Source organism: Salminus brasiliensis, chromosome 2 (genome assembly GCF_030463535.1).
Source record: "Salminus brasiliensis chromosome 2, fSalBra1.hap2, whole genome shotgun sequence".
Lineage (NCBI taxonomy): Eukaryota > Metazoa > Chordata > Actinopteri > Characiformes > Bryconidae > Salminus > Salminus brasiliensis.
Window position 1 is genome coordinate 55,183,661 of NC_132879.1, and position 17,159 is coordinate 55,200,819.

The 17,159-nt window shown below is 44.7% G+C and overlaps 1 protein-coding gene across 1 annotated transcript; it reads right to left on the minus strand.

The window, feature by feature from the left end:
• Window positions 1-6,628: 6,628 nt before the first annotated feature.
• Window positions 6,629-15,527, minus strand: nots (nothepsin). Its single transcript, XM_072673216.1, has 9 exons — window positions 15,430-15,527; window positions 14,363-14,543; window positions 13,142-13,259; window positions 12,131-12,249; window positions 10,962-11,161; window positions 10,758-10,874; window positions 9,292-9,445; window positions 8,175-8,273; window positions 6,629-6,879 (listed from the first exon to the last, which is right to left on the minus strand). Exons 1-9 carry the CDS (start codon window positions 15,495-15,497, stop codon window positions 6,703-6,705), a joined length of 1,233 nt encoding a protein of 410 aa, XP_072529317.1. The 5' UTR covers window positions 15,498-15,527; the 3' UTR covers window positions 6,629-6,702.
• Between the last annotated feature and the right edge of the window lie 1,632 nt (window positions 15,528-17,159).

Below are 17,159 nucleotides of genomic sequence, written 5' to 3' on the forward strand. Positions count from 1 at the left end.
TTACAATTAAAGGTTAATTTTGGTTTAGCAAAAGTGTCAGTGTCACGGTGTGATAAAGCTCACAAAAACACACAAAACGACCAAATGCTTCCATCCTAGCCGTTTGCCCTAATACAATTTGGCTAATGTAATTTAAGATAAGAGGAAAATAATCATTGCTCTCAGTGCCTGAATGGCATATATTCTCCTTTTGACCATTATCGGTCTCACATGGAGCGCCCTATAATTAGAGGTAGCCAGTCTTCTAGGAGCTGACCGATACTGGGGAGCAATCTTGGGCGATATGTTATTACCGTACAATTGGCAGCTGGCCTGGCCTGTAATATTACTTAAGAATTCATAATGATAACTATCTGTTTACATCCAGAGGTTCTTCAATGTTCCTTACCAGAAATGATGGTCTTTCCCTGCGTCTATGTGTGTATTTAACTATCGGATAGTTACTGATATTACCTGATATTACTGATTGGGTTTGGTTTGGTTCTCGTGTTCTGGACAAACTCACCCATTGCAGACAGCCAGTCTCACATGCATGAACCCCAGCGTTCTTCACCAGATATTAAAATCTTTCCGATTGTTGTTCAATGTACACCAGTCATCATCTGATTATCTTCTTCATCTACAGTGGGATCTTCATATTAGGCAGCAAGTGAACAGTCAGTCCTCGAAGGTGAAAAGCATTGTCGAGAGCAGGAGAAATGGTCAGAACATCTCCAAAACATCAGGCATCAAGTACCTACCAAAAGTGGTCCAAGAAATAACAACGGATGGACACCTAAGGCTCATTCAGGCTCATGGGCCTACCCCACAACTTACAGGCCTTATTAAAGGATCTGCTGCTTGGTGCCACAGATACCACAGCATGACGCCTTCAGAGATGTTGTGGAGCCCATGCCTTGACAGGTTGGTGCTAATATTATGGCTGATGCATGCGTGTATTTAACTAGCTAATGATTGATGCTATTTGTTAACAGAATTTATCGACCCAAGGCTGCTAGAAAAGCAAGAACAGCCGTGTTGAAGCGCAGACTGCTTAGGGATTCAGCGTATTACACCAGTGCATGGCAATGAATGCATTCTCTCCTCAAAAGGCACTCAGGCATTCACACCTCAGCTGTTTTCTCTTAGAGTTATGTATTATGTATGGTTGAGAAGCCAGTACGTGTGCTGGGCCCTTTCCTGTGTTAGAGCAGTGAGAAACAGAGATAAGCTGCCACTAATAATAATAAATAAAAAACCCTAGCCTCGCTTTATGCCTGCACTGAATAGCATCAGGACCAAAGCAACACAAGCATCTGAAATTGAATTGTGAGTCATTCCAGCTCACTAACAGCAATATCATTAAGAGGTGCTCGAGATGTACCGCAGGCGGCTCACGAGGGCGAGAAAATCCACACATCGTTCATAATTTATGACACAGCAAATATGGAAAAATGTGCTCATGCAGGCCGCCTTGTTCTCAGCGCGATCCAACCCTCTGCTTTCAGACACGTCACATAAAGGAAGCGTCTACAATATGCCTCTTGGGGAGGACAACAGAAGTGTTACAAGCTTTCTAAAAATAGTCAATAATAAACAACAACAACAACAAACAAAATCAGTACACAAGTGAGCTCAGCACATTTGGCTGCTTGTAGGGCCCGTATGGACTCCAGTTGTCACAACCATTAATATCTAAAGCAGCAGCGACGGCTCGGCCTGTCGTAGAACATCCCTTACCCACAACAGTGCAGACAGCGCTTGGACAGTGGCCAGACTTGGACAAAAAGGGGCCATCTGTCCATTAAAGCAAGCAAAACCAGGCAAAAAAAGGACAGCATTGTAAGAGGTTATTATGGACAGTGTGTTCCAGGGGTGGATGCTATGAATCTTTTCCCCTTATAGGCCCAGTTTTCATCCCAGATAAATACTGCAATCAGCATTGGGCTTTATTATTGGGACGACTCACTTATTCAGTGTCCACAGATTTACTTTGGACGGGTTTGGAAGGGCTTTTTATGAACACATTCAGGTTCTGTTACTGAATAGTGGAATTGGGGACACCGTAGATATGTTCTCAGGCAGATTGGCAGAGTAAGGATGTTCTGGTTGTTGAATAAATTATTTTTATTAAATAATTAATTAAATTAATAATTAATAAAATAATCATTGCAATGGCTAGATGACAGAACGGGTCAGAACATCAGGCAGTACCTACCAAAAGTGCTCCAAGATAGGACAGCTGGTGAACCAGCAACAGGGTCATGGGCACCTTAGGCCACACCTCACAACGTACAGGACCTAAATCATCTGCTGCTAATGTCTTGATGCCAGATACCATGGGATACCATAGGTCTTGTGGAGTCTCAAATGCCTCGAATGGATAGATCTGGTTTGCAGCACAAGAAACCTACTCAATATTAAGCTGATCGGTGTAAATTTACAGTACTAATTACAGCTAAGTCATGTTGAATATGAGTAAAAAAGGGATAATAAGGATTTATTATTCACTATAATAATAATAATAATAATAATAATAATAATAGTTGGGAAACGTCTCAATTCAGTTTAAGGGTTCAACCAAACTCAAACGTCTTAGTTCACTTAGAGGTTCTCCTAATTTTCAATATTGCATTCATATTAAGCATATATATATAGCTTTTATAATCTGTGTCCCCACCTACTGTGCCATTTCCTATCACACAGTGACGCTAGGCTCAGTAAATGGGGTCTTGGACATGGGTTGTCCCTACGCTGGCTGTGACATACATTCCTGGGGTTCAACTCAACGTCCCCTGTCATCAGGAGCAAGTATTAAAAATTAAATAATTGTTTATGCACTTAATACATTGTTTAACATTACAGTACATTAAAGGACTAATTAAAGGTCACTTCATTAAACATTATGATACAAACCAGGATACACTACTATTATTGTTCTGCTAACTCACCATTTCATTACCAATTAGCTCAAAAAATATAAAATTGAAATTAAAGTGTAGGCCTGCATGCTACATGCATGTTTATTCAATTGTGGTGAAGTATATTAACTATATATATATGCTCTAGATTTTAATATTTAGTTTTAGCAAAGAAAAAAATCTGCTGTTTCCATTTAAATAAAATTCATAACAATAAAAACAAGAGTACTAATATGAGCATGTGCTGCAGAATGCAGTTCCAACAATAACAACAATAACAATAATGATAATAATAATAAAAAATAGTAATACAGTCACTGTTAATCTGTATACATCATACATCATCAAAATACATCATACAGATTAATATATTTTCAAATACATAACAATTATATATATATATATATATATATAAAGATAGACGTCTAAAGATCAGTAAACAGAGATCATATATATATTTTCCATTCAGGAAATTCTTGCCCCAACACCCCCACACTCTTCATAGGCCAAGAGCTTCCTGAACTTCACTGCCAGTCTCGATTCATTAGAGTGCAATAACTAGCGTCCCACTCACAGCACTCCAAACACATCACTAAATATCAAATTCAGGATACTACACCCTAGCTAAACGCAAACGAACGTAAACAACACAGCTTTAATAGCAAATGCATTTGGACTGTGCTGCACTGCGCCGTGGAGAGTGTGTGCGTAGGTGGAGCACGAGACGGAAATCGGAGGTCAGCCATGATTAAATAATTCCAGTGCTTTTATAGCCGTGATAATGACCGGCCCTCTCAATGACTGATAATGAATCTCAAGTGCACACGCTCAAGTGGCGTGGGCTCCCAACTGCAGCCTGTTATGGATACTAATATAGCGCAGCAATCATTCATCAGTGTGACGGAAAGAAGATTAACAAAGATGAAGATTAATGAAGATTATGGGTGGGGAACAATAATAGAAGAGGTGTGTGTGTGTGTGTGTGTGTGTGTGTGTGTGTACATCTGTAGCAGTTTTCATACTCTTGGTTTCTGTTGGCAGTTCTGTCTAACGTGAACGCAAAACACCAACCTGGTTCGAGTGGCTCAGTGGTCTAATGAGCTGCCACTGTGACCCACTATGGCCTTTGCCATCAGCAGCCAGAGTCAGAGAGAGCACAATTGGCCGTGCTCTCTCTGGGTGGGTAGATGGCACTCTCTCCTCTCAATTGCCAGCACAGGCCTTTATTGGCTGGTGTGGTGGAGTTGGGGACCCGTCGCTTTCCTCCGAGCATGTTGGCTGCCCGGCAACGCTGCATGGGCGGCAGTTTGAAAAGAGGCGGTGACTGGTGGCTTCACATCTATCAGAGGAGACGCGTGGGTTGGGTGGGTGGGTTAATTGTCAGTACCAAATTGGGAGAAAAGGGGGAAAATGTAACAATTTTTATATTAAATATTTAATAACCCTGGTTTTGTCATTACCAGATGCACCACCTTCTAAAAAGTACTGGATGGACTGGATTATATATATATAATATGATACATATTTAGCTTCATAGTGGTAATGTGGATTAATGTGCAAAGCTGTGAAGTATCCCTTTAAGTCCAGCACAGAGGCGTGAGGGTAGAAGAGCAGGCTAAGGGTGTTCTCCCGGAGGATGTGGAGGTCTGCTCATGCCCCAGCAGGAACCCGAGACCTTTTCTTCCTCCACCACCCAGAGAGGCAGCAGCTGCTGAACACACACTGGGGGCTGAAGATGAATGTAAAATGAATGGGTAACGAGGGCAAGATGAATGCACACCGATCAGCCATAACTAACACAGTGTCTCCTTTGTGCCACTAAAACAGCTCTGACCCCTTGAGGCATGGACTCCACGAGACCGCTGAAGGCATCCTGCTGTAGTATCTGTGGCACCAAGATTAACTAACGTTAGCAGCAGATCATTTAATAAGTCCTGGAAGTTGTGAGGTGGGTTTGCCTCCATGGATCACATCAATGAGCCTTAGGCACCCATGAACTTGCAAATGAACAGTCAGGTCTTGAAGGCGATGTCTTGGCTCATTGATGCTCATGGAGGCTCCGCCCACCTCACAACTTACAGGACTTCTACTCTGCTGCTGCTGTTGAGGCTGTGCCACTCAAGTGTTTTTTACTGGATGATGTCTCCACCTGTGGACAGAGTGAGCATTGCAGTGCTGGTAAGTGATGGTGTTGTATGCTACCTTACAAATGCTAGAAATGGGGGTGAATTTTTACAGTACACTGTCAATCCGTCCTTTTTTTAGTACCCTAGATTTCCAAAAAAAACAATGAATAAGCTGGTGTCCCAATACTTTTGTCAATGTAGTGTATTTGCATCTGTCAAAGACAGTCCAAGCCAAATATTACCCATTTTCATATATATATGATTCTGATCATCCATAAAACTAAAACCACCGGCCTCATATTGTGTAGGCTCCCTTCATGCCTCCAGCTCTGACTCTGACTCATCAAGGCGTGGACTCCACAAGACCTCTGAAGGCGTCCTGCTGTGGTATCTGTGGCACCAAGATTAACTAACGTTAGCAGCAGATCTTTTAATAAGTCCTGTAAGTTGTGAGGTGGGTGAGCATCAACGAGCCTTATGTGCCCATGACCCTGTTGCTGGTTCACCGGTTGTCCCTCCTTGGACCACTTTTGGTATGTACTGACCACTGCAGACCCGTCTGATGTTCTGACCCAGTTGTCTAGCCATCACAATTTGGTTCCTGTCAAAGTGTCTCAGATTCCTATGCTTGTCCATTTCTCCTGCTTTCAACACATCTCCTTCACTGACTGCGGTTTTAATGTTATGGCTGAAAGGTGTACTTTGGCCTGCACCATTAATCCTGCTAATCAGGGCTGTTGCTTTTCGTATTATTTTTTTGAGGCTCTATAAGTAGATCTGTCTTTGTTTGTTTGTTTGTTTTAATCTATTGATTGATCAACAATTTAGTCGTTTAAATGTTCTGTTGGCTCTGTGTGTAGTTCATTACTGATTTGTTTGCCCTAGCATTAATGACCTGAACGAAATGAAGTACTGATTGCGCATTCAATCGGCTCCGTCACCAACACTGGGCCAAAACAGTAGAGTGCCAAAAGAGAGAGAGACATTCTTCCACAAAAAAAAACACCCATCAAAGTCAAAGGAAGATCCTAGTTCTTCTCTAGCCTCTCTGATATTCTGCAGTTTGACTTGTCCAGAGCACTGATGCAAGCCAAAGGCAACTGAGGCAAGACGTTTCCCCACTGGGAGAGTCTGGAGCCAGTGGAAAAGAACAGTAGTTTCTGTTTAGCCTGATGTTTGCAGACTCCAACACTGACGGTCTTGACTGAGTTATCTGAGGCATAGCAGGGATCATCAACTACAGTGCTGGAACTATGTGTCACCTGGAAATCCAGAAGGAAAAGAGAACGAGGAATGATGGAAAAGCGATGGGCGGGGAAATCATTAAGCTGTGGTATTTAAGTTAAGTGGTATTCTGTTCTGCACTTGTTCTATTAGTTATGTTGAGATATTTAAATTAGTCTGGTTTGATTGGTTTATGGTGAATGCCTGCTTTAGCGAATCTCTATATTAAACTTCGGATCATGGTAGTGTTTATGTAAATTCCTCATATACTGCGAAGCTTAAAGCATGAATACGAACTCATTGTCTTAGTTGTTGTCAAAATCCATCCCGAACTCAAATAAAAAACAGAAGGTGCTGAAAGATGCTGGTATGATTTTAATCAGAAACACATCAGTAGTGCTGTCTCTCACAGCCAGAGAGAGAGAGAGAGCATGGCAGCCACTGGAGAGTCGTTAGTCAGTAGAGGGAGCTTTGAGTTTAGCAAAGCCCACCTGATCCTGACCCCTGTCGTAGATACTGTAGACCTGAGAGAGGAACACATCCCCCAGAATCCACAGCGACCCAGTTGGAGATGCGATGTCTACCGCTACAAAGCCAGTCAAACATAGAACTCTTTCGCCCACTATGTCCTACAGAGAGGAGAGAGACAGAAACATGCATGTGCTGCTTATAGTGAAGACATTTACGTAATCATCCAATCTCTATCAGCTGTGTCTGTCTCTCACTTTACCATGTTTACATCAGACATCTCCAGTCAGCCCAGTTTGGGCACAGTCATTTCCCTGTACTTGTGTAGTGAAGGTATATGCAAGTATATGCTGTATTCTGAATGTTGTGTATCACCGGTGTCAGGCAAAAACCTTGTATTTGCGGTGGTCCAGCGGACTAAGGCGCTGTCACTATGATCCCTCCAGGCACGTTGGTTGCCCGCCGATGTCCACCATCGGCGGCAGTTTTTGAAAAATGAGCGCCTTGACACCGGAGGGGGCGCGTGCTAGTCCGCCCTTACTGGTGTCGGGAGCAGCACATGTGATTTGTGGGTGGGATTACGTACGGGTTGGATAATTAGCAGTCCAAATTGGGGAGAAAATTGGTGAAAATCTGATCAAATAAATAAATAAATAAATAAATAAATAGAAAGAGTGATTTGGCCAGCACAGGCCTCTGTTAGCAGGTGTGGTGGAGCTGGGGACCCGGCGCTTTCCTCCAAGCATGTCTGCTGCCTAGCAATTCTGCATCGGTGACACAGGTTTCCAAAGCCCTTCTGATGTATTGGAAGAGACATGTGTTTAGTCCCTACCCTCTTAGTGTCAGGAGCATTGCTAGTGCAGCTATGAAGGGGTGGGTCAATTGGCAGTGCCAAATTGGGAGAAAAATAGGGGGGAGGGTTTAGAGCTGGGCTATATGATGATATTTTATCGTATTGTGATAACAGTATGCTATATTTTGTTATTGTGATGACAATAAGCTTTTCTAAGCATATGGAGGAGACTGTTAGTGTAATAAACACTGATCAGCTGCAGGTTTGATTACTAACAGTGTAATTAGACTGAAGGGTTAATTAGATGAAGAGCACTGTATTCAGTACAGTGATCTATTCAGATCTGAATAGTAGTCAACTATACGAATCTGTAGCTACTGATGTGTTTAGTCTGTGATTACATGTATTGTGATAAATATTGTGTATCGAGAAAAAAGTATTTAAATATCATGATATAGTATTTTTACTATATCGCCCAGCCCTAGGGGGGATTCACAATGAATGGACCAATAGAAATGCTTTAAAATAACTTTGCTTTTCCTCCTCCTGTAAAGATGCAATTTTGGAGATACAAGGTATTTGCCACCCATGACAGTATGTTGTATATCAGGCTGTGTGTAAAAAACAGAGAAAGCGCTGACTTGTGTTTGTATGTATACTCACTTTCCTGACGTACATTTCTCCAGTAAGGGAATACTCCACTCCGTTAAGTACAAAAGAGATCACAGGCAAACTGCTGATCCTAGAACAGTCCACCAGAAACTGGAACCCAAAGCAGAGTTAAAATGAGTAAGGAGGCAGTGTAATAGTGCAGAGCCAAGATCAGAACCACAAGATGAGTAAAGAAGTCTCCAGCAATCCCAAAATGTCATCACAGGATCTACAGGTAGCTCTCGCCACAGCTGAAGTCATAGTACAGCATCTGCCATCAGAAAGACACCATTTGACTTTCATCAGGACCGGGACATCTGGAATACTCTGCTCTGGACAGACAAATCCAAGGTTGAATCATTTGGACACAGTACCAGAGGACATCAGCTGTGAAGCATGGAGGTGGAGGTGCCTTTCTGCAGCAGGGCCTAGAGAGCTCTCCAACATAGAATCCTCTAGGAATTCTTTGTTGTGTCAGAGGACGCTTGGGGAACATGTGAGTCCGTCCGTCCAAAAACTAACGCTGCTAACGATTACACAGCTGAAAGACTCCTGCATGGAGGAGTGGGATACACGTTCTCCCAGCTGATGTCAGAGACTGGCAGATCATTACAGGAAAGGGGGGGAGATACCAGCTGTTTGCATTGCTATTAATTGGTGTTTAAAGACATTTCTGTGTGTATTCAGTTAGAATACCTCCGGCTCTCAGTATTGATCACATCAAGATCGAGCGTCCAGATGTTTAAATATGCTCAAGAAGACGAAGGTAAACTAAAATGTAAATATATATGGACAAACGTATCATCCATAAGGTCAGTACCTACCATAAGTGATCCATAAAGGACAACTAGGCTCCCAAGACTCATTGATGCTTATGGAGGCCTCACCTCACAACTTACAGAACTTACAGAAAGGATCTGCTTCTAACAAAGGTCACCTACTGACTATTAGGCAGGTGGTACTAATGTTATGGCTCCTCAGTGTATATAATAAATGATATATTACATATACACTATAATAAAGCATGACTTAATGCTTGACTGTAAGCAGCTTTACGAGTCCAACCACACTGGCAGCAGAGCTCACAGATGGCCTTTTATACTTTAAGCTTTTTTAAGGCCTGTCTCACCTCTCCGATGGGAGTTGGTGTAGCTCCGATAAGCTGCTGAAGGATCAGGACGTCCATAGTCGGCCCGGTGAGCAGAGACGTTCCTGTGTCAACAATCGCCTGGCAACCGGAAGCATCACCATGACAAAAGGCAGGGGTCCCCTGAACCTTCAGTCTGAAAACGAATGGAAGAGATGGAATACAGCACCAGCACTCCACACTATCCACCCAGTCCCTTCCACTCCACACCACTCCCCCAATCCCTCCCACTCCACACTATCCACCCAGTCCCTTCCACTCCACACTATCCACCCAGTCCCTTCCACTCCACACCACTCCCCCAATCCCTCCCACTCCACACTATCCACCCAGTCCCTCCCACTCTACCCCACTCCCCCAATCCCTCCCACTCCACACTATCCACCCAGTCCCTCCCACTCTACCCCACTCCCCCAATCCCTCCCACTCCACACTATCCACCCAGTCCCTCCCACTCCACACCACTCCCCCAATCCCTCCCACTCCACACTATCCACCCAGTCCCTCCCACTCTACCCCACTCCCCCAATCCCTCCCAGTCCCTCCCACTCCACACCACTCCCCCAATCCCTCCCACTCCACACTATCCACCCAATCCCTCCCACTCTACCACACTCCCCCAATCCCTCCCACTCCACACTATCCACCCAGTCCCTCCCACTCCACACCACTCCCCCAATCCCTCCCACTCCACACTATCCACCCAGTCCCTCCCACTCCACACCACTCCCCCAATCCCTCCCACTCCACACCACTCCCCCAATCCCTCCCACTCCACACCACTCCCCCAATCCCTCCCTCTCCACACTATCCACCCAATCCCTCCCACTCTACTCCACTCCCCCAATCCCTCCCACTCCACACCACTCCCCCAATCCCTCCCACTCCACACCACTCCCCCAATCCCTCCCTCTCCACACTATCCACCCAATCCCTCCCACTCTACTCCACTCCCCCAATCCCTCCCACTCCACACTATCCCCCTATCCCTCCCACTCTCACTACCCCCCAATCCATCCTCTTCACACCACTTCCTCAATCATTCCCCCTATACACAACACCCACCACCACCCACTCCACACTATCCCCACAATCCCTCCCACTACACACCACGCCCCAATCCCTCCTATCCACACTATCCCCCAATCCCTCCCACCCACACTACCCCCCAATCCCTCCCACTCGCACTACCCCTCCAATCCCTCCCACTCCACACTACTCCCCGATCCCTCCCTCCCTCCCAACCACACAACGCCCTAATCCCTCCCTCTCCACACTACCCCAATCCATCCCCCTCTACACCATCTGCCCAGTCCTATCCTCTCCAAACCACACCAATTCCTCCCCATCTACTTCACCCCCCCAATCCCCTCTCTCTACACCACTCCAGACCACCACTTCAGACCGTTTACATGAAAAATGGAAGACCATCAACACGCTGAACTCACACATCCATTTTGATCTGCCAGTAGCCTTTTACAGTGACAGGGATCCAGTTAATGGGATGAACGAAAAGGTCTTCATCCACACCTCCCAGCAACAGTTCTCCCTCCTTATCCGGACCTCTGAAATGCAGGGAACATTATGCAGTAGCCATCGTTACCATCAGTTATCATCATCATAACCATCTGCATCGTGTGGGAATCTCTCACGTGTTGAGGAAGAAGGAGAAAATAGGCTTCTCCACCAAGTTCTGCTTGATCATGTTGTCAAAGGCAGGCGCTCCCAGCTCCTCGGCTATCGCGGGGTAACTCAGACCCAAAATCCCGTCAAACTTGGTCATGATGAAGGACATGCCCGGCTCATACACAGACTCCCCGAACTCCTGATTCTGCACAGCCACCGAGCCCACCTGCACAACACAGCAGCTCAGTCAACACACTCAAGCTGGTCATTGCTTGGGTTTCACACTGGTGGACAAATGTTTGTGGACACCCCTTCTAATGAATGCACTCAGCTACTTTAAGTGGCACCCATTGCTGACACAGACGCAGAGCTCGTCTAGTCCCTCTCTGCAGCAGATAAACATTGGGGTTGGGGCCGAATGCAATCAAATCCCTACAACAATGCTCCTCCTAAATCTAGTACTCTTGAGGAACCCTTTTTTTCTCCATAATTTTTATTTGCAATGACAAAATGTGGTTACTTCTAACCACCAGCCATAACATTAGCACCACCTGCCCAATACTGTGCAAGTCCCCCTTGTGCCACCAAAACAGATCTGACCATTTGAGGCATGGGCTCCACAAGACCTCTGAAGGTGTCCTGCTGTGGTATCTGGAACACCTGTGTCCTGTGTTTTTGTGAGGTGGGATGGGACCTCCATGAGCATCAATGAGCCTTTCACTAAGCAATACACACCCAGTTGAGTTTACTTGGAGCACTTTTGGTGGGTACTGAGCACTGAATCCCGGGAACACCCCACATGACCTGCCTGATGTTCTGGAGATGTTCTGATGATCCAGTCATTGTCTAGGACATCACAGTTTGGTTCTTCTTGTCAAAGTGTCTCAGATTCTTACGCTCGTCCATTTCTCCTGCTTTTATCACCATCACCTTCAAGACCTGATCACTGTTCACCTGCTGCCTCATATGTAGATCCACCTCTTAACAGATGAAGAAATCCTACTGTAGATGAAGATAGCCAATGTTTTTCCACTTCACCAGTGGTACTAATGTTATGGCTGACTGGTGTATAAGGATGTTATAAGCTAATAATAATTATAATAATGACATCAATGGCAGCCTTACAGCCGAGGCATGATCCTACAGACCCAACAGCAGCCCTACAGCATTCAGAGAACAAAGACAACAGCATTACCTTTAGCAGGTCTTTGGCCAGCACACCCAGCAAGTGTCCAGACCCGTAATGGATGCCAAAGACTCGGCCATCATGAACGTAGGTGCTGGATTCGATGGCCTTGAACTTGTGATGTGAAGCTGTGCCAAGAGAGGAACACACTGACCTGGTCACCCACAGGCTTCAGTCACTATCAGAAACAAACATGGGCTGATGGGGCTAAATGCAATGCTGAGCTGAACAGAACAGACTGTATTACTGCAAACTTAACATTTACTGTAGTTTTAATAATAATTTTAATAACATAAATAACAACATACTGATGTTAATATTGAAATACTGCATTGACCTTTTGACCCCTAGGTTGCTATTCTGTTAATGTTCTGTTAATAATCTCAAAACTGCATAAACTATTCTGTATTATATGGTACAGTATATTACCAGTTCAGCATATATTGTATTGTGTGGATATGTGGAGTCCCACAAGGCTCTATTTTAGGGCCTGTGACACTGACACTGCAGAGGGTGCAGAGCTGAAGTGCAGGCCTACATACAGGGTTTAAAGAGTTAAACAGAAGAGCAGAAGAAGATCAATACTTGATCAGCCATTACATTTGTACCCCTGACATATGATTGCATTGATGATCCATATCTACAGTGGAATTTCTTCATCTGTCAAGAAATTGATCTACAAATTAGGCAGCAAGTGAACAGTCAGGTCAAGAACCATGACTGGGTCATCAGAACATCTCCAAAACATCAGGCAGGTCTTGTGTTTTTTTTTTCTGGGTGGGCAGTGGTCTGTATCTACCACCTTCAGAGGTCTTGTGGAGTCCATGCCTCGAATGGTCATATCTGTTGTGGTGCCACAGGGGGGAACTACTTAGTATTAGGTAGGTGGTACTAATGTTATGGCTGATAGGTGTATATGTTATAAATTATGAGTTATTTCATACCTATGATTAATAAATGTGGAAGAATGTCCTGAGTGTGTGTGTGTGTGTGGGTAGTGTATGGGAATGTGGCCATTACCGCATGCTGGACTGACGCAGTAGGAGGAGGGCACCCACAGGTCGGCTGAGCCGGTGTCAAACACCACCGTAAAGTTCTGCGCTGGCGTTCCCAGGCTGATCTGACCAAAGTACTGAGCCTAAAAAAGTTGACTTTTTGTGGGTATTCTAACACAGATGTCAGGTTGAATGATTTTAAAATGAGCGTAGCAAGTGTCCCAATACTTTTGTCCAATTATACACTATAAATGTACAAAGATACAACACCACAAAACTGCCCATTCCATGTTTCTCTCATATTCAGTAGTATTAAAACGAGTTGATCTTGTCTCTACTGTCCAGGGAAGAAGGCTTTCTGCTTGATTTAGGAGCATTGCTGTGAGGATTTGATTGCATTCAGTGACAAGAATGATTGCGTTAGTGAGGTCAAGATGTTGAATGATCTCCACCCCACCTCATCCCAAAAAGATTGAGGTGATCCATCCACACCACCATCACTCCAGAGAACACAGTTCTTCGATGATCCTTTAGACCCCTCTAGCCCACGCCTCTAGCTGGCATTAGGCAGCAGCATGGTGCCAATAACAGGTTCATGTTTATTATCTGCTCCAGATAGTCCTATTCTATTGGCAGTACTTCTCTACAGGGCCTAGACAAGCTGTGTGTCTGTGTGTATGTGTACATTTGCACATCTGTGTCAGCAATGGGTATAGCTTAGAGTAGCTGAATGCATTCGTTAGAAGGGGTGTCCAAAAATATTTGGACGTATAGTGCCTGTATGGAGATGGTTTATTGGCAGATTTATAAGAATAAGCTGTTTATTTATTATTATACTGTGTTCTGTAAATCCCTCAAAGCTTCATGAGGAACGATCAAGGGAAGAAGCCGGTTCTCATTAGTTCCCTAACCCAGCAGGTTGGGATTTGGCTTACAGCACAAATGTGGAACCACACTGTGGGCCCTAAGGACTGGGTTAGGAATCCCTACCCAGTAAATCCCACTAATCTAATTCTTCAGACTGAAGAGCATGAAGTAAATGTGGTGACCCAGAGAGGCCGCTAAGCAAATGGTCCGGCTGCTTTTTTCAGTATAGGTTTAACTGCATTATGCTGAGTGTGGTTTACGTCCACCCTTCATCACGGTTCAGCCTGACACTGAGCAGAGCTTCTCATTAGGCATCATCAGTTACTGCAGGCCAGTTAGTTAGTTAGTTCAGTGAGGAATGAAAGCGGACGCCACTCACATCCATGAAGTTGTACAGCCTCTCTGCAGCTCTGCCCGGCTTGAGGGACAGTAAGGACGGCGGGTAGCACTGGGCGTAGCGCTGAGAGAAAGCGTCCACCTGGCGATCCTTCAGAAAGTCCTCCAGCTGGTTTACGGCTCTCAGACGGCTCCTCAGAGAGGGCGTCTTAGTCAGAGGAACCCTTGGAATGAAAGAGGAGTGATGGGCGGCATGGCAACATTTTCCCAAACATATCAAGAGTGTTTAATGGCATAGACTACATGTCCAAAAGTTTGTGGACACCCCTTCTATCGCTGCATTCGGCACCTTTAAGATTAAGCACCCATTGCTGACGCAGAATTGCAAATGCACACACCCTGAGAGCTTGTCTAGTCCCTGTAGAGAAGTATTGCCAATAGAATAGGACTCTCAGGGACAGATAACTCTATGAGCCTATTGGCACCATGACTTATCTAATGCCAGGTGTGGGCTAGAGGGGTATGAAGCCCCCCAGCATTGAGCTGTGGAGCAGAAGAGCTGTACTCTTGGTGAGGTGAGGTATTGATCATCCAACATCCTGACCTCACTAACACTCTCCTCACAGCAATGTTCCTCCAAAATCTAGTAGAAAGCCTTCTGTCCTGGACGGTAGTGACAGTTACTCCAACAAAAGCAGGAGAAACTCTTTTTAATAGCCTTGATTTCAGACAAAAAAAACAGTAAATGAGCAAGTGTCCGAATACTTTTGTCCAAATAGCATAGTATGTTCTAATTAGACAGTTTCTTTTATTTTTAAGCTCCCAGTACAAAGTCAATACACACACTCCAGTATCCAGGTTTTGTATAGCATGGGTACCACAGGCCCAGATCCATACTGCTGTGACCCCAGCATTAAGCATACCAGTGTAAATGATAGACTGCCCGGCCCAGAGTCCTTCACTGGCAGCATACTAGCATACTGAGATCCGTTTCGCAGCTATGAAGAAGCTCTGGACATACAAACACCCCGTTTAACCTCTCGACGCACCGTGGTGGAGACTCCTGAACATACACTACTGAGCTGGCCTCTTTCTTGGCCATTGTCTTACCTTACCAGGCCTCGCCCAAAGCACAGGCAGCTCAGCAGCAGAATCAGTGACCGCTTCATCCTGGCCATTTGACAGCCTCGGCCTGTCACACACAAGAACTGACCAGATGGGGCATTTATTTATATTAGCTCAGGGTTACTCGGCTGAGCCAATCATGACAGGGTTGAGTGTGTGTGTGTGTGTGTGTGTGTGTGTGTGGGTCAGGTCACTACAAAAAGGAAACGGTCCAAAGTACCTTTTTGAGAACTGTCATATTTGCATGCTGTTACCTTATTATCACTGGAAAGCTAGGTATTACTACAGTATATCAAATACCTGCATATAAAAACATCCCATAAATATTGGGACACTCAGAATTCCTGCAGTTTTTATCGTACTGTAGTCAACTTCAGGCCAAAGTCGAATTTTTAAGCACCGTCCACATATTGTCAATATGTGTATAAATATACAGTATCCATGGGGTTGAATGCCTCAAACATACACAATATGGACGGAAGTATTTGGACACCTACTTATTTATTGTTTTTCCCAAAATCAATGGTATTGAGATGGTATTGGTGGCGGGGCAGTATTAGTATAATAGTAGTATTAGCTCTAGGCCTACGGTACCCATCATATGCAAAGCAGGGATCCACTGTAGAGCATGTATGGGTTTTACAGGGTGCTTCTGACTGTTGCAGAAGAATAAACCAGTGCAAAAAAATGTGTAATAATTTTTTAACAGTATAATAAACTAATCAAAACAAGCTACACTAGAAGGACAAAAGTATTGGGACATCTGCTCACTAATCGTTTCTTCTAAAATGATGGGTAGTGGTGCTCCATCCAATACTTTTGGGATGAGCTGGGGGGCTGGGGAATGAGGAACATTCTGACCTCACGAACACTCTTCTCACAGCAATGCTCCTCCATTATCTAGTACAAAGCCTTCTGTCTTGGACAGTAGAGACAGTTACTCCAACAAAAGCAGGAGAAACTCTTTAATACCCATAATTTTAGACAAAAAAAATAAATGGTCTAATCAGAACAAGCTACACTAAAATGACAAAAGTATTGGGACACTGCTTTTGTTGGATTAACTGTCTCTACTGTCCAGGGAAGTAGGAGGCCTTCTACTAGATTTTGGTCTTCCTCCAAATCTTGGTTAAGTGGCTGCACCTCCCCATAACTTATACTTCTGATCAACTGATCTCAGCTCATCCTTTCTTTCCCAGCTCCGGACACAGATTCCAACTCGCATCTCACCCAGTCCACTACAGGGGGCGTGTTCCAGCAGAAACGTGAGATCAGTGCATTCCCTCTATAGACCTTCAGCTCCTACACGGACAGATGCTATAGGTAGAAAAGGCCGACTGTAGTTTTAGGATTGTAGTTCTCTTTCGCCCCATCGCCCCACATGTCGTTACCCGATCCGTCAGTGCAAACTGAGCAGGGTAAGCCGATCGTGTAACCAGCGGCAATCCGTACAGCCCACAGATCACTAACCTATAAAGAGCTTGCATCACAAATGGGGCAGGGGAGGTGAATCGGGCGGACGACAGGACGAACACGGATCTATCTGAGGAGAGGTTATCAATAAAAACCATCAATATAACCATCTGTTCAACAGTCATTAGCTACCGTCACTACCTGATTCGTATCCCCAGTTTGATTTGCTGCCCATCATTCGAAGAAGTTCTATGCCAACAGAGTGGCATAGAAACCTCAGCGCTCTCTAGTGAAGCGGCCCT